The sequence below is a fragment of the Calypte anna genome, chromosome Z (assembly GCF_003957555.1).
Source record: "Calypte anna isolate BGI_N300 chromosome Z, bCalAnn1_v1.p, whole genome shotgun sequence".
NCBI lineage: Eukaryota > Metazoa > Chordata > Aves > Apodiformes > Trochilidae > Calypte > Calypte anna.
In genome coordinates this window covers 42,862,162-42,880,501 of record NC_044274.1, presented here as the reverse complement: position 1 = coordinate 42,880,501, position 18,340 = coordinate 42,862,162, and the positions used below count along the sequence as shown (strand labels likewise).

At 41.7% G+C, this 18,340-nt stretch overlaps 1 protein-coding gene across 6 annotated transcripts in view; it reads right to left on the bottom strand.

Annotated features, from left to right (window-relative positions):
* Nucleotides 1-10,920, bottom strand: part of NFIB (nuclear factor I B) — a 165,345-nt gene extending 154,425 nt beyond the window's left edge. For 3 of the 6 annotated variants that reach the window (XM_008496215.2, XM_008496216.2, XM_008496218.2), the window contains exons 1-2: nt 10,565-10,917; nt 3,864-4,395 (exon numbers count right to left, since the gene is read on the bottom strand). In XM_008496215.2, the coding sequence (XP_008494437.2) occupies nt 3,864-4,395; nt 10,565-10,594 (562 nt within the window). In that variant the 5' untranslated portion in view covers nt 10,595-10,917. Of the gene's footprint in view, nt 1-3,863; nt 4,396-10,564 lie in introns of all 6 variants that reach the window. The other 3 variants (XM_008496217.2, XM_030466739.1, XM_030466740.1) reach the window with 3 other exon arrangements.
* Between the last annotated feature and the right edge of the window lie 7,420 nt (nt 10,921-18,340).

The following is an 18,340-nucleotide window of genomic DNA, read 5'->3' as shown; positions in this document are numbered from 1 at the left end:
CCTTTGAACTCCCAAAGCATTTCTCAAGGTCTACTGTGCTTCATTCAGCATGTGCTGAAATACCTAGCATTAAGTTTGCATTTTATTTATGCCGCATAAAGAACAGCAGAGATGATGCAGGGGTTAGGAATTTTGCAGATAAGGCACATTGCTGTGGATATTTTGTTTTAGAAAAAGCAGCGGCGCATTATTTTTTTAATTTTTTTTTTTTTTTTAATTACCCGCTGTAAAACAAGCAAAACATCTCTCAGAAGAAGGGATTTATATTATCTGGGTTCTGTTGCAGCAAACAAGTAGCGCAGCTTTCATTCACCGATTGTCAAAAACTTTCCAATGTGCCCACTGCAATGCGGATGCCAACCAACGAATCAAAGGCATTCAGCATCTAGACAAAGAGGGTCTGATGCCAACCTCGGTGCCACTGGCAACCATTATTGGCATCAAGCACATTGTCTGCCTTTTTTTTTTTTTTTTTTTTTCCCCCTCTCCTGGCACTCGACAAACAAAATGGCGGTTCTTGTAGCAACGGGAACGCAGCATAAGCGCTGCGCTGAATCAAATACCACCAAATGATTTTATAAACCGAGATGCATTTCGTACCAAACGACAGCAATTCTCTGATGAAATTAAAAACAAAACAAAACACACACACACACGCAAATTTAAAAAAAAAAAAAATAATTAAAAAAAAAAAAAGCAAACCAATAAGGCAGTTATGTCACTAGAAATAATGTTAATTCCATTTTCATGGTTTTCGCCTTTTAAACACTCAGGGGGTGGGGGGTAGACCTGATATATGCAAAAAGAAGAGCCCAGCAAAAAGTATGTTATGACTAAAAATTATTTTGATTGAGATTAAACATGGATCACAATGTGTACTCCCCATTTTATTCCCCCACTTCAAAGGAGCAATACTGCAAACTATGTCAAGTCCCTTTTTCTTTCTTTTTTCTTTTTTTTTTTTTTTAAAGATCCTACAAGAGCATAGTAGTGGGAGAACACGGAGGAAAAAAATGCTGAATTCTGAGGGAGATGAGCGAAAAGAAAAGTAGAACCAGATGAAGTTGGTCAATCACAGAACTTTATAGGTCAATCCATATTTCTTTCAAGGCAGGCATGGAAGTAGAAGCTCTTTTTATTAAGAACTTAAAGGATTATTGACACTTCCAGATCTGGAAATTGTCAATATATTGTAACATTACTCTGCACTGCAATGCGGATGCCAACCAACAAATCACAGGCATCCTAGGCTAAACAAAGAAGGTCTGATGCCAATCCTGGTGCCACTGGCAACCACCACTGGCACTTGAACTATTCTTCCTCCTCTTTTTCCCTCTAATCTTTTTTTTTTTTTTTTTTTTTTTTTTTAAAGCATCAAAAAAACAAACCACTTTGTCCTTTTGCTCATTTTATGTACTAATTCCTTCTTCATGTTTTGTCAGGGATTTAATTATTTCTATGTCTCCACTTAGCTTTTATGTTATACTATTAGGCGGATTTATATATTCTAAAAGAGAAGTAAGAAGCAAACAGCGTGTGTATGATGTAGCATTTTGGTTGACTTCATGCTTATCTTTTGCAAAGCCTGGTGCTCTCAGTCAAGTGCACTACAAAGTGCCGAAATTAACCTGTTTTCAATGAGGATAAAGAATCAAAGTTTGACAAAATGAAAAAACATGCAAAGATAACTTAATACAACTTCTTCAAGGAGCAAGACAGCAGATGTTAATGGAAGATTTACTGTGAAACAGCAAGACAGATACAAAATACATGCAGTTTACAATAAACAAAAGGGTCTAAGGGTGATGTGCTACATAGAAATTAGCCAGCTTCATCTACCAGTGTGTTCTCAAAGTAGCACCATGTAACTTTGAAAGTTATAATATTACAGCATGCTTGTCTTGCTCATTTCTGATTAGCCAAGTATTTTAAATAAATCCATCTTCTCAATACACTGAAGTCAATTAAATCAGCTATATCCTGCAATTCTTTCTTCCACTTCACATTACTGGTTTCCAACAACTTAAAAGTCGATAGCATGTAAGAGTGCTCTGACCCCAGCTTCTTCGGCTCAAGAGCTACTTAAACTGTTTTGCTTCCCTTTGTAGTTTTGACTTCTAGAGATACGTAGATCTAATAGAATTAATCAGTAAGCTATGTCTTGCAACATATGCATTCAAAATATCACTTGAATTTTTCTTTACAAAAAGGAGTCTAAAGGTGCATATTATTTGTAATTAAGCTATTCTGTTTAAAGCTATCGAAGAGATCTTTCTCCCTGTGTTATTTGGGATCAGATTTAACAGACTCTGAATCAACTTAAAAGTCGGTGCAAAAAATCTAAGTGTTGTCTACTGCTGTGGAGGAAAAATACATGGGGGAAAGTGAAAACAAAACATTAAACCTTATTTTTTCATCATGAATAATCAAAAAAATTGAACACTATTTATACATTCACGTAAACATTGTGCTCCACTTGCAAGAGTAAATGAGACAAATGTACTCAAAACAAAAACGTTGTGTTGTAAATTTTTTAAACAATGAGTACACACTGGGTGAAGACGTGCAATTTTTCCTTTTTGTACTAACAAAATCCATTCCGTTTGTTTTCCATTAAATCCCACAGTTATGTGTGGGGCATCAGATAAGAGCCTGCCATCTGCCTTTCTGCAGGCCCTTTCTCCCTACTACCAGGCCAGGTTCTGACATGGCCCACCATCTGCGGCCAGTCCAACTTTCCCTAGTCAAGATCTGCAGCTAAGAAAGAAAGGCTTTATTACTGCTGATCAGGCAGCATTACAAAGACACCTTGAGGGTGGTATAATCACCAGAAAGAACCAAAATGACCTCTCACAGACAAAAAGCATTTTTGGAAGGCTTAGTATCAGAGGAAAAAGCCCTTGTCTACTTGCAGCCATTTACAGCTTCAGAGAACCTGCCTATGAATACTGTTATTTGAATATGCAATTTGACTAGCAGATTTTACCTGATACATTATATTATCAGAAGCTCTGTTTTTATCTTCATTCTGTAAAACTAAGTTTCAGAAGCTTTTTCACAGTGTTCCTGCAATTTGCCGCATTTGAATTATCTGCCAAATAAAACTAAGCATCAGATTGTGTTTGTGAAAATATACTTTTCATGGAAAATCCTCTCAAAATATTAAAACTTTAACCTTTTCTTTAAAGGTCATAAGGTAAGATGAACTAGGGATGTAAAACAGGAATAAACCATAAAGTACTGTATGCTGTGCTTCTGACTACATATATTTAAAACGCAGTACTTTGCGCTAAGCTTTTTTCATGTTTTATTTTATAAAGCTGATAAAAAGTACAATCGTGTTTCAAAATGATAGCAGGTTCATCAAGCATGCATTTTTTATTACTTTTATCTACAAAAGCAAATATTTGTAGTATTGTGATTGTGCAATTGCACATATCTGTATCTGTTAACAGTACTGGGGGGACAAAAAAAAAAAAAAACTTGAAAAACAAGAAAATGTTTTTGGAAGTCACAACTGGTAAAAACTACACAAAAATATATTGCCACATTTTGATGAGAAAAAAAAAAAAGCAACTTCAGTGGAACTAAAGTACTACCTTGATATGAGTCGCTCTCTCTTGAAAGAGAACAAGACACGCATGTTAGACATATGTGTCGTTTACATTTACACAGATCTGTAGGAATGTGTGTGCATGTAAGGATATAGGCATACATGCTGATTTACATATGGATATGTACCCACATTATGTTTACAGACCACAGAATATTGTTTCACTGGAAGCCAGCCCATAGGGGAAACAGGGCTACTTGGAATCCAAGTTTGACATACTAACACAGAAACATGACAATCTGCTTCCTACCTTGCTCCTGCACGTAGTATGCCAAAAACAAATCAAGCTCCTTGACTGATACTGTTATGTGATGTGGCTGGACGCAAAGTGCTGGATTTGTGCAATGTGGGGATTTCATGAGCCGCTCTCCATCCGTACTTTCCAAGGGGATGCCTTTGAACAGGATCACCATGACTAGATCCAGACGCCAGACTTTGTCAGCCTGTCGCAGGCAGTCGATTCTCCTAATCTTACCCTTCTGGTCAGGATTGGACAATACACAGCATGGGTGCTTCTTCCCAGTCACCGTGAGCACAAAATCCTCCCGGAACTCTTGGCGAATATCTTTGCGCAGCTTGGCCAGGAGCCTGGATGCCCACTTCTGTTTAATTTCAGGCTTCTCACTAAGTAGCTCATCCTTGACTGCTCTTTCCTCATCCTTTGACATTCGTTTCTCATGTTTTTTAAAGTACTTGCGTTTTCGAGCCTGAAGGTTGAACCAAGTATAGGCAATTGCACGGACATGAGGAAGGAGTGCCTCAATGAACGGGTGAAATTCATCCTGTGGAAAGAAGTGGAGAGGAGAAAGAAAAAAAGAAAAAAAGAAAAAAAAAAAAAAAAAAAAGAAAAAAGAGAGAGAGAATAAGAAATCTGTAAGTCAGTAATTTCTCATAATCAAAGCAGTATTAAGAAAGGTTTCTGAAAATCTTAAAGTGAAATCCAAGATGAAGAGAATAAACACTTCAAATTTACGCAAATTTCTGTGTAACACCTTTGATGCAATTATTACTTCTGTCAGGCAGCACACAAAACATACAAAGAGAAGCATATTTCCCCCATATTTCACTCTTCGAAAGAACCATGTGAAGATTTTATTTTGTATGCCTCCCCTCACTTCATCCCACTACGCTGCAGAGACAACATCATTTAAAAGAGATGCTATCAAGATGTTTTGTTTCTAACACTTAAATCACTGAATGAATGGCTAACATCAAGAAAAGTACCATTGCACAAAGAGGACACTATACGGTTTTAAAAAATCTGAGCAGAAGGGATCAGAAGGCTGAGGCGAATGCCACAGTTCATTTCTCCTCTCTGTGGCACAGAAACACAAAGCATATACATGCTCAGTGTAATGCCACACAGTTCCCGCTTTTGGAGCATGCTCTCAGCAAGAGACTGCTGGTGGCACAAAGAGCATGCGCCATTAAACTTGATCCATTTTCTTATCAAACGTCCAACATTCCAGCACTAAAACAGCACCATTCCAGCGGTGGTAACTAGAGAAACCAGAATACAGTAAGGAAAAGCAGGCAAAAGACACAATGTGTCAGTTACAAATCCTGAACAGAACCTTCTGTACTTCCAGCTCTTCGGGCTTCCCTCCCACCACCCCCAAACGCTGTAAAATAAAAGTTTATCAGGTTGAGGATAAAAATAACGTTTATGCTCTTCCAGCAGCGCCTCAGAGTCAGTTAATTTGCTAACTGATCACATGATTGTGGCAATTATTCTAAAGCCCTTAAAAAATCAATCTGAGGTGTACAATGAAAAATGGCAACTTGGCACAAACTTTGCATTCTTTGTGTTTCTGCATGCTGTGGCAGAGTGGCATTACATGTGCACCACTGGTCAAATTCTGCTTTTGTGAAATCCGTGCAATTTATTTACAGTTCAAAAATACCCCTTTCTGTCATCTGCAGTTCACCTGCAAGTTCTTATCTTCTGCCTAGCAGCAATATGGATTGCGTTAAGGAGGTAAGTCTTAGCTGTTGTCTACAAGTACATCCTAGAGCAATTAAATCAATTCATTTTTGTCTGCTTTTGGTACCATCCTACACATCCATGTTAATATCTAAATAGGACTTTCCCAAAAACTAATGCCTTTTTTCCATGAGCAAATGCTCTGTTTGAAACAGCACGATCTGCTTATCAAACATTACTGTATTTTGGTTTGGAAAGCAGACCTTAGGGGGGGTATCTTTCTTCCTGAATGCAGGCACGTTTAGTTTTAAATACCATACAGATTGCTCATCGTAGTGAGCGACATGGTGCAATCAAACTAAAACTGAACCTTTTTTACCCAACTACATTCAATAACACAATTAACAAATTAATATTTAGCTATGCTTCTGGACAAGGAATGAATTATGTTTAATCAATAGGCTAATTAGCTCTATTAGCTAAAAATGATGAAAGTGTAACTAATGGTATTAATTATACAAAGTTCAGACTGCTACTGTAGGAGCTTCAGGCTAAGAATTTAGTATTTCAACCTTCAAATTTTAAACAAACTTCAAAATTTCCTGAATGGTAAAAAGACCCACAAGATCTAGTCACCTTTCTTCCCTAAATGTCCTCAAATCAAACAGAAAACCTGCAAGCAGTTTACCTATGGCCATGTTAACTTCAGGGGGGAAAAAATTATATAAGAGCAACAATATAAAAAGGTAAGTCAGGACACAAACGATTACAGTATGATGCTTGACAAAAAGCCACAAAGGCAATAATTAAACTGATTAGTAAGTTTCCAGCAGAGATTTGAACAATTCTCATACTATGCTGGCACATAAAACTAGGCCATAGAAAGAGTTAAACCACAATCTGTTCTTTGTGTGGGAAGGCAATACTGCTCTGAGTAACCACAGCCCATGATAAGACTTCCCTATCTTCATATGCTTTCTGATGCCATGCTTTTTTCCCCTTCAATTATAACTACTAAAGAATGTTTATTTTTTCTTCTGCAGAACTTGTCTAATTGAAGTATTAAAATATTTTTTTTTTATTAACATAAGCATAAAGACTGTGCACTGTTAAGTCCTTACAATTAATTTTAGACCTAATAAAAAAGATTTTCTGCAGATTTTGAAAATTCCAACAGCTGGTGCTAAAGGTGGGACAAAGGCAAGGGAGTGCAGCGCTTTGGGAGAAATGAATTTTTGTCCCAATACTATGATTTCTGCTACATGGATAAATCTTCAGCATTTATAGCTTAAAATGGAAATAAAATTAATGTAGAAATATTGCAAATAAACTACTTATTTTTAAGAAGAACATCACAAACTATACTGGAATGGCTATGCCTCTGGGTAATGCACACAGTATTACAAATAATAATTTACAGCATTTTACATCTATGAAAATGTATATGGAGAGACAAATTCAGCTTTTTAAATTCCAGTCTGTAGTGGTTAAGTGTTTCTTTCTCAAAGACTGAAAAAAAATAAAAAATAAAAAAAAATCAAGAAATTAAACCACTTTTTAAAATTATATTAAGGCTTTTCTCTCATAATTAAGTCTGAAAGATGTGAATACATTTGAAAGACTGTGAAGCAGAAACATGGTAAAGAACATCCTGTTCTAAAGCAATATTATCAGGTATCTTTGAGAGATTCATTGTGCATCTGGAGTTCTTTCAAATGAAACATTACTTGACAAGAAGAAGTGCCCATAAAAATGGCCCTAAATGGAGATTTGCAATTAATCACATACATTCTCCACTAAGCCTCCAAAAAAGTCATCTACAGAATTTAATTTCTTCCCCCCTTAATATTCGTACAGGCAATACTGAAATATTTTTAATGTGGCACTTACCCACGTGCCGCAGTTGCTCTTGCAATAAAGTGATTTATGGAGGTACGATTTTCAAATTCCATGTCAAATGGTTCAGGTGAACCATTGTGCACTGGCAATTTAAATTAAAATGGAAGTTTCTATTTAGTGTCTATGTCGCTAGTAAATAAAGGAAAAAATACCAGTCATCTAATAATGATGTATAGGCCAGGTTTTCTCTTTGGAAAAGGTAAAGAGGAAATGCAGCACCCTTCTCCTGTCTTCCGCTATTGTAAATTTTGTATAAGTTCATGCAAGTTTGAACTGAGCATTGTACAACAGATATATCAGGCTGGAGTCTAAAAATTCTACACAGACAACTTCACGCACTCAGTTTCCCTGCACGGGTTCTCTCTGCACCTAATGAAGCAACATATCCCAGAAGGAAAAGAAAACGACAGCATATTTTGAGCTTCCTGCACCACCATAGCATAAAAATAAACCACTGCAAAAATATCACAAGAGACCAAGCACTTAGAGGCATGTGGTAACTGCATCCTATCATGCCTCAGCAAGAGAGATAAATGCAGCTCACACTCACTGCAAAACAGGAGGACAGCGGCATATGGGAAGGAACCTCAAAGATTAAATTGCATTTGGTAAATCTTCATTCTTCCTTGCAGTTACTTTACACCCACCAAACTTTTACCAAAAGAGCAATGGGAAACACTCGAATTGCCAAGATTTGTCTTAAAACTGTACTTTGGATTTAAGACTTGTTTCTAAAAGGTGCTTCAGCAGTGCCTCAGTACGAACTGAACTACTGTTTTCGCAAGGAGCTCCATCCAAACAGGTGTTCTGTGTTTAGAACTTTCACCAAAATATTTTCTTCTGAACCTATGCTACCACAGTCAACATGGATTGCAAGAGCCTTACAGATGGAGAGCACAACAGTGAGAGCAATTTTGGAAGTAATATTTTAGCTCAGACGCAGCTCAAAATAAGATTATAAATCTTTAAATAAATAAATAAATAACACAAAGTATAAATTTTCATTGCCAGCATAACTTTAATTTTTAGCTTATCAAGAGAAAAGGTGATTTTTAAAATGCCTTTATTATTCCAAATAGAGCAAGGTCACAAATTAAAATCAGTTTGCTGCTACTGTGTTCTATGTATGTACAACTAAGTGGGAATTGTCTCTGTATGGCACATGATACAGCATGACTGTAAGGTCTTACAAAAAAGTTATCAATGCACTAAAACCAGGAACTTCTATGGCTGTAGAAGTACAATGCTGTGGTTTTGTATGCACCTGAGTACAATATTTTAACAAAGATTTGTGAAGAATGAGGAAATCTATTACATCTGCGAGTCCAAAAAGCAAACGCGCAGGGGGAAAAAGAAGTCATTAGAGCAGGTAACAACAAAATTAACTACCCACTGTAATAGAGGTGGTAGTGAAAATTTGTGTGTTTCCAGTGTAAAAAACACCTTCTTCAGTTTTACCCATGGGTTTATACTCTGGCACAGAGGTTTTCTTGCCTGTCAATAACTTCACAGTGTACAGCCCACACAGACTTATTTTTTACTAATTGTAGATTCCACCATAAGTAATTATTCCTCTGTGTGTACCTGTAAGAGTGTGCGTATCTTGTTACACAAAATGCTTCCTACATGCATTCATTTCTCCTTTGAAGGAGAAACATCTCAGCAGTACTCTTTTCCAGCTTTGCTCCATTGCAGCTCACATTTACTTGCTGAAAATATCCATATCTAAGTCAATCACACTTAGATGCCAAACAAAATATAAACAATAAAAATTGTGTCAGCCAAAAAGCTACAGGACTGTATCCAATCACTGAATAAGCCTTATCATTGTTTCCATCTCCATTCACAATTTATGAATACTTCAGTCCTTTTGAATTACAATGCTTTCTAATTGTAGAATAGCTTAAATCATATTTATTTATTCACCATGCAACTCTTCAGTGCATCGTTAGCCGCTTAATAACAGCAGTGAAGGAGACGGTACCTTCGCACATTTTCTGCTTCTTTAGCTATTTCTTGCACCAATGTGGAAGCCGGCAGTTATCGTTTAATCAGTTTACATCATATCCTCCTAAGATAGACTTTCACGAAAGCTTCTGAAAACTATCCCCTGGCTTTACAGACCGGGTTTACCCACGGGAACAAGCGCCGGTGCCCCGGCTCCCCCTCCCCGTTACCGCACGCCGGGCCAGGTCTGGCTTCCCGAAGCACGCGGGCAACTTCCCAATCCTGCTCCCTCAAACCCCTCAGGTCTCCAGAGCTGCTCTTGCCGGCGGCGGGGAGCCCAGCCCGGGCAGCCCCAGACCCCCGCCGCCACCCGCTCGGCGGCTCCGCTCCGCTGCCGCCCGCCGTCCCGCTGACAGCCGCCGCCGAAGCTTGGGAAGCGGCTGCGAGTGCGGCTGTAAAAACCGGGAACAGCTTCCTTTTTTTTTTTTTTTTTCCTCCCCACTGGCTCCGGAGGATGCGTCCTCGCCCGCGAGCACTGCAATTTAGCTGGGAGGTGGAAAATGCCGTGCCCCTGCCTAACCGAACGAGAAAATACTGCACAGCTTGGTCATCCCCGCTCACATCGCCCTCGCTGTTGGCAACCTACGTATTATTAATTAAGCATAAGACGGGATTACTGCGCACCGGGGCGAGAGCTCTTTTCTTTCTTTTTTTTTTTTTTTTCCTCTCAAAACCAGCACTTTTCCTTTCAAATACTTTCATTACACTGCGTAAACTGGCGAGCTGAAAAGCGTGCAAACCGGTTGATTCCAATCAAATCAAGACTTCTCAAACCCGCTTTTTAGCGTAATTATTCTCGTTTCCATTTTGTTAACCTTTGACTTCTTTGCACCAACAATTAACAGTACTTGTCTACGGGCGACACTTTGAATGGATCTCCCCAAAACAATGGTCTGGTACAGTTTTTTCTCTACTATTCCCTCCTGCGAGAGGAGTTTGGATCTGACAAGCAGCTACAACTGTGCTTTAACCCGTTACAACTACCAGCAGTGACGGGTAGACAACATTAACAACTCAAACATATATGAAAATAATAATTAAAAAAACCCAACAAAACAAAACCAAACACATGAAAATAAATAAATTAATTAACAAATAAATAAAATAAAACGCGTCTATACCTGAGTGAGACAGATTGGAGAATACATCATGACTTCGCTTTGAGAACACGCTGCCCGGAGAGCCCCTAAGAAAAGCCTCAAAAAGGAATAATTTCATCTATTCATTTTACAGTCATCTGAGACTCAAGGAAGATGAAATCAATCAGGACGGGGTTCTGCCCTGGATCACCACAACTTCACAACAAACCCCAGTCCTCCTTAAATAGCCAAAGATTCAAGTTCACTCCGTGTGCTAGATTTCCCGGGGTGAAATCCAGTCTACACTTTTAACCCTCTTGTAGTCGGCGGCGCAGGAGTCTTGCTTTTGCTGCTGCTGCTGCTGGTGGTTGTTTTGCAGATGAGGGGGGAAGGACTCGAGGGGGGGCGAGGGGGGGGGAGGGTGGGCGGGAGGAATTTTTTTTGTTTGGTCTTTTTTTTTTTTAAAAAAAAAAAAAAAAAAAAAAAAAAAAAAAAAAAAAAAAAGTTGTGGTGGTGGGTTATTACGGCTCTGTCACCAGAGCTCTCGAAAGTTCAAGGTTACAGCCCGGAGAGGCTCAAGAAAATCCCGGGGAGTGATGGCAGGCGAAACTTCGCGGAGCACCGACCACGCGGGCGGGCGGCCTGCGGGCTACCCCGGCGGCCCCCCGACCTCCGCTCCCGCCGCTCCCGCCGCCCGCCCTCGCTCGCTCTGCGGGCAGCGGTGAGAGACTGCCTCTCAAACGCCCACTGCAATAAAAAAATCTCTTGAAAATTCAAACGATAAATCTCTCTCCCTCTCGCTCCCGCCTGGTTTGTTCCCGCCGTGTCCCGCACCCCACCCCCCTTTCACTCTGCAAAACTTGGAAGTTGAAAAATTCACTGGTTACACCCTCTGGACCCCGTTCCAGCGCTCTCCCCAAATGAGACTTAAGTATTTTTTTTTTTAATTATTTAATTACACAACCAGCGCTTACACTCCTCCTCCGTCTGCAAACACATTCCTTCTCCACCATATCCCCCTCCCTTGCCCTCCCTCTTTATTAACCACCATCGAACGCCAAAGAAGGAACAAGCACGTTTTGCAAGCATCCCTCATTTTCCCTCTCTTCTGGTGGGAGAAAGTTACTGGGAAGGGGGGTGAGGAGGACGGGGAGGGGTGAGGGGGGGGGGCGGAGACCGGAGAGAAGACGAAGGGAGCAGGGGGGGGCTGCCATCTGCAGGAGGTTTATTTTCCTTCTCCTCCTTTCGCGGTACGATTTTGTCAGTGGCCGCTGTCTCAGACGCCCTCGCTTCCCCCTCGGCGGCCCCGCCGAGGGGGAAGCGAGGGGACACGAGGGAGAGTAGCCCACTTTGCCCCTTAACAGGGGGGGAGCTCTGCCGGTACCGCCGGTAACTGCGGTCCCCGGGCTCCCAGACTGCTGTCGGGCGGCGAAGGAGGAGGTGGGGGGATAGGGGAGGGGGGGGTGCTGTCTCGGTCCCGGGCAGCAACAGGGCGCGGGGTCTGGTTTCATTCTCTCGCGGCACCTCCTACCAGGGGAGCCGGGGAAGTTGGGGGGGGGGGGGGAAGTCGTGAATTAAACTTATTCCTGCTCCTGTAAGAAGTGCTGCCATGCAGCCTCGGGTAGGGGGGAGGGGGGATGTGTTGTGTGTGCGACCCCTCCAGCACTGCCGCTGCCTTCGGCGGGATGGAGCGGCGGAACGGCACCGGCGCTGCCTCCTGGTACCGGTGCGCAGCCCCGGGCGACGATCGGGAAGGAGCACTGACTTCTTCCTCGCCCAAAGCCAGAGTTTATTCGCGCCAGGCATTTCACAACGACACATCAAGGAAAGTAGGCAGGTTCAAGTCAACCATGAAATGGTCACTTTTTAACCCCGTCCTGTCCTCATTAGGGAAATGCTCAAACACAGCCCATTTACAAAGAGGGCTCTTAATGAGGGGAGCTTGCCAAGTCTACCAGCTGCAGTTCCCATAAATTTACAAATCGAAAGAAGAAGGGGGATGGGAGGGAGGAGAGAGCCCGTAAAGACAGGTAATGTCAGAAGAAACAGCAAGACCCCAACGCGTTAACCCTTGCGGAATCCAAGACGCATCCCCGCAGCTCGGCTTCTGGCTGCACTTGCCCAGTTCTGTCGGCTTTGCACTGTACAAGCATCAGACCACATAGATACGTGACGTGCTTAGATAAGAAGCGATGAGGAAAACTCAGGGTTAACCACAGTGAGCAAAATTTATTTTCATATCTGGTGTAGAATACCACCCCAAATCCTATCATCTTTTTCTTCACCCAGACACTGCAAAAAGCTGATAACGCCAGCTTTAAATACTGGAGTTTCCCTTTGAATAAATACTCAATTTAACTGGAGTTAATTTACCATAAAAGACATTCCCCTTGGCACAAATACACTGATGTCCTTGAACACACCTCTTTGACTGCTTGAACTCTTACACAACAAGCCGTTATTGCAGATCTGATTTGAAACCATAATAACCCACTTCAATACCCCTTCTCCCTCTCACCCCTCCATACGGACTAGAGCAAGCCACAAATACATCAGCTAGGATGCCCCTGTGAGCTGCAGAGGTGAGGGAAAAGCCTTGGTCCCTCCCAGATCCCGGCCAAGGGACTACATTTCACTAGAGACCCAAAAACAAGAACAGTCTGGCAAGGTCCCTGGAGCGAGGAGAGGCAAGCAGGAGAAAGGAAATGGAATAAGGTAAGGGCAGACACCAAGCTGAGCTCCTATTGCAGCAAGGGGCTGTGGAGTCATGGTGAGATTGGGTTTGTGTCCTCACAGAAGCAGGGTGAAAGTGGGTTTACAACCCTAGTCTGAGCAGACAAGGGGGGATAAACCTTGCCAGACCTGCAGCATATGCTAGTAACCCCCAGAATAGTGCTGCTGGGGATCATGGCAAAGACCCAGAGCCAATTTGTTGGCCAGGAATGAGCCACTCATGTGAAGGCATCCCTGGAGGAAATGGCGCTGTCTGGCTGAGATGGCTCAAGCAGCATCTCCTAGGAGGCAAGGCAGGCATAGTACAGGTTGACATGAGGTCTGCACCCAGTTTGACCTAGCTAGTGCTGGTGCTCCTGGTGCATCAGTGAAAGCACACACATGCACGCACACACACACGTGTGCACATGCCTACGCACACACATCCCCTTGCACTCCCCTCCTCTTCCCCTCTCCACCCCACCCCTCACCCCCTCTGCGTCCTTTCAAAGAAAAGCAAGCTAAAGATTCTTTCCAGAACAGAGGAAGAACTCCATTAAAATAATGAATAAAGATCAACTCTTTACCACTTCCTTGCAGAGATACGTATAAAGGTATGTGGGAACTAGTTTTGCCTTGGGAAATACAGTATTAATGCAGCAATGACAGCAGCTGCAGCGGCTGGGCCCTGGCATGCACAGAGACCTTGTGGGAAAGCGGTTCAATTACTTTCAAGTCCTGGTTTGCATTAACTCCCCATCCCCATAAAAATCTTTCTCTCCCACCCCATACACTAAAAACTCTGCTACTGCTGCAAGTTCTGTACTTCCAAAGCTCCAGGCTGGGAGACAGTTGCTTTTTGTTTGCACTGCTAGTTATGCCAACCTCCAGCCATATCTGCATGTTCAGGTATCAGTTTCAAGGCAGGCAATTAAGAAAAAAAGTCACCATCAGAGCCTCCTGGTGAGAGACACCAGGATCTGTTCTTGCATCCATGGGGCTGGCTTAAGGAATCCTGCCCTCAGGTGGGATGAGATACGAGTGCTGGTAACACGCCTGGACACATGCACGGCATACACACACTTGGGCCAGAAAACTTCATATCACAATCACACCAGTTAAGTGGTGAATACTGAATCCGTGTGGGAATCTACCTTTTTGAGAGCAGGCACCCTTTAGAGTAGGAGTGCCCATGACCCCTTACACCTTCAGATCACCTCTGGTGAGGATGGCTGGGATGGAGTCTGAGCTCATGTCATGAAAGAACCAGAAAGGTTCTTTGACACCATGGGCAGGTGGGTTCACTCCCCGCCACTCGCCCTGTATTCACAGAGCAGTTTTCTACCAATGGTGCAGGTCCTGGTATGGCAGACTGACACTGGAAATCTGATTTTTACCTCCCTTCATCACAGACAATGCTCACAAACTTTACCAGATGGCTGAGAAGAGGCACTGCCCTTGGACTTCAGAGATAATAATGCTAAAAAGTAGAAAGGCCAGCTAGGCCACCTGCAGTCTTACTAAAGCAGAGTTTCAGCTGATGCCCTTTGGCCTGACAACTGCTCAACTGTTTCAAGTTGTGAAGCAGACGACAATTATTATGCATCAAAAATCAAAGAAAACAGTATGGCTAACACTGACATTTGCAGCCCAGGATTCTCTTTCTCTTGAGATACGAGTGAGTAGTTTGCTTAACTATCTAAACATGCACATAATGAACTAAGAACCTGAAGTTTGATTAAAATTCTAGTAGTCTGTGAAAACTGATTTCGGCAGTTTGCATTTCAGAGAAAAGATTCAGTATCTGAGAACCATTTCCAAAACATTTACTTAAGAGGATTACAGTGTTTTTAATATTTTATTTAATAGCAACACTGACAGCTTCTTTTTCACCCTTTGTTAGAAAATGCTCATCAGGTTCGTGTCCACTAAGTATACAATTACTTCAGTACATACAGCACAAATAATGTAGTAAATAGCAACTACAGTTAACAAATTACCTAAAGCACATTTTATTACCACAGTGTTATCTAGCTGCTATTCTATCTGTATGACCACTCTTTGTGCCTCTCAAGACTTCTTGTAGCAATATATTAAGTATTATTTTTTGCATAATCAGAGCTTTAGTTATTTTTCTTATGTACGGGAGTATTCTGTGCGCAAATAGATATATATGGAAATGCATGTATATGCACAAAAAGCTAGGCAGAAAACCTGCAGGGAACAAACATAACTAGTTAAATAAGCTAAGTGATAATACATTACTTTATAGGGTCTTGACACAAGGTTTATGGGGTCCATATGCCGCTGAATTGTAAGGTACTCACGACTTAAAATGCAAACAACAATCACTAAAACTTCAGTCAGTGTAGTATCACACCTATAAACACATGCATCATCACATTTACTAGAAACTTTTTTTGTTCAAAGCAAGGAGACCAGAAGAAACATGCTGTATATAAAGTGTGTATATGTGTGATCAGACAGAAAGTGTGCATATATGCCAGCATAAGTAAAGAAACACACGACTGACTCTATAGAGACACCTATACACATATGAAGGGTGTGCATGCTTGACCCCTGTCCACATATGGTTCAATGGGGACTAAAATACTGGAGCTTTACACAGATCCCAGACCAGCAAATGAAAACATCAGACCCCAAGTGTAAAGCTGTAAACCACAACGTTTTGGGTTACACTACTGTGCAGTTTTTATCCTCACTGTGGATCACATTCTCAGCTTTACAAAGGCTAGAAACCCTCCTAACCTGCTACGGGAAATTCTTTAAAAAAATCACATTTGCTGATCTTAAATGCCCTGGACATAAGCAGCAACAAGAAAAAAATTCCAGCACCATCATTTCTGACAGTTTATACCACTTGCCAGATTTTGAGATTATTTGAGGGGAGGTGACAGTGGTGTCTAGAAGCTGGATTTATATGTCTGTGCAAATTCTAATTATAAAAAGTGAGCTTCTTTCTTTTTTTCCTAGTGATTCACTGTTAAAATTGTACGGTTTGCAGCTCAGAACCACTTTAGAGAACGTTATGAGTTAATCTTGTGTGTTTTGGCGCCTTTTCCCTGCCAGCTACTGTACTTGAAAAAAAAAAAAAAACAAAAAACTGGAGATCTTGTCTGTCCTGTCTCAAGTTCAATGGCAGCACTTTCCAGCAGCAAGAGGAGAAGATGGCCATGTTCACAGCCCAAATAATAATTCAGATCACGCCACATCGGCATCTTGTGTCAGAGTCGAAAGTGGCTTCCCCACCCCCTTCAACCTGAGTGCTGCCAAGTCCTCACACACTCCACATTCAACCACAACCTAATGGATGGGATATTGTGCATTAAAATGTGGCGCAGACACACAGGCGAGGAGAGGACAAGAGGGAAAGCAGACACACACACACACACACAGACACGCAAGAGAAAGGAATGAATTAAAATACACACACAGGTCCCACAACAAAACAGCAGTAGGAAGAAAAAAAATAAAGTAAAATAAAACAGTAAAAAAAAAAAAAAAGTCTCTGAAATAGAAACTTTAAAAAAAAGACAGAAATGCTACCCGAATACTGCATCCTGAAATGTAGTGTGAAAGAGAGCAGCACAAGCTTCCAGACAATTTGCCGAGCAGACCATACACAACAGCAATGCCATTTCCTCAACATCACACATTACATTACATATGCAGTCCATTAACTACAAAAACCACCAAGACAGCCAGAGAGAAAATATTCTATTACAGCGTGAATAAAAAAGCAATAAGAAAGAGGGGAAAAGAACTGTCTGCAAGGTACAAACAAAGTAGCATTTGCCTTAATCCTTTCTAGCATTTAGTTGCCTGCCAGAGAAGAAGGGGGAGGGGCAAAAAGTTGCAGCAGGAAATGTTCCAAGTTCAGCACTTTTGGACACCAAACTCCCATCAACTGATTCCTGGCATAAAAGTGTGACCCATATACAAAAGCTGCCAAAAAAGCAAAATATAAACAATCCACCACTTATATCTCATCCTGTAAAGCAGAAGTGATATCAGCATTTAAGAAGAAGGTGTAACATCCACTTTGAAACCACAGAGACACAATCTCAGCCTGGAGGAAGGACAAGAGTCAGGCAAGTTTGAAAAAAAAACAAAACCAGAAAATCATTTTAAGCACCACGTACCATTGCAGTATAGTGCATTAAATAAATGACTGAGTGAAATCTCTAACACATACCACTAGGTCATTGGCTTTACATTTTCCAGGAAACAAATCTATTCTTTTCTCCAGGACTTGGTGTGTTGGGGGTCTTATTTCTGTGGGGTTTCTGGGTTTGTTTGGTTTGTTTTTTTTTTTATTTTTGGTTGGTTGGTTGGTTTGGGGGTTTTTGTTGGGTTTTTTTGTTTGTTTGTTTGTTTGTGGGGTTAGTTATTATTGTTCTCTTTATTAATTTTTATTTCCTATAGTCTCTTACCTTTTGGTTTTTGGTTTTGGGTTTTTTTTTCGGTTGGGTGTTTGTTTTTTGTTGTTGAGAGTAATCTGTGGGTTTGGGTTTTTTGGGGGGGGAGAGGCTGGGGAGGGGGAGGGGCTCGGAAGTGTTATTATTTGTTCCGGATGGCTGTTGGCGTTCTGGTTTTGTTTTTGTTGCCGGCTTTATGCTAGACACAGAAAGGGATGAAAATTCTTGGCCAGTGAGCCAAGAGCGAGGGAAAAGGCGGTAAAGCCACCGCCTGTGGGCAGCCGCCTCCTCCTCTTCTCGTCCCAATCTTCTCGTGAGCTGCCAGGCTGGCAAGCACGTTTCGGTGGCGGCTGACTTGAATGCGTTCCAGGAATTTATGTATTTTTAAAATTATTATTATTATTATTTTAAAACTTTTATATACACACACATAAAGATACATATCCACATATGGCCGTGTATGTTACGATTGGGCCACCTTTGCGTGCCCCTCCGTACTCTCCCCCCGACCCCTCCGCGGACTCCGCAGGGAGCAGGCGGACAGGGAACAGACCCGGGCCGCTGCGGTGGGTTCCGCCGACCCCTCTGCCCCCTCAACCCCCGGTCCCACCCCGCGCTGCCGGTACCGCGGGGTCCGGGTCCGCAGCGCGGCTCTCCGCTTCCGCCT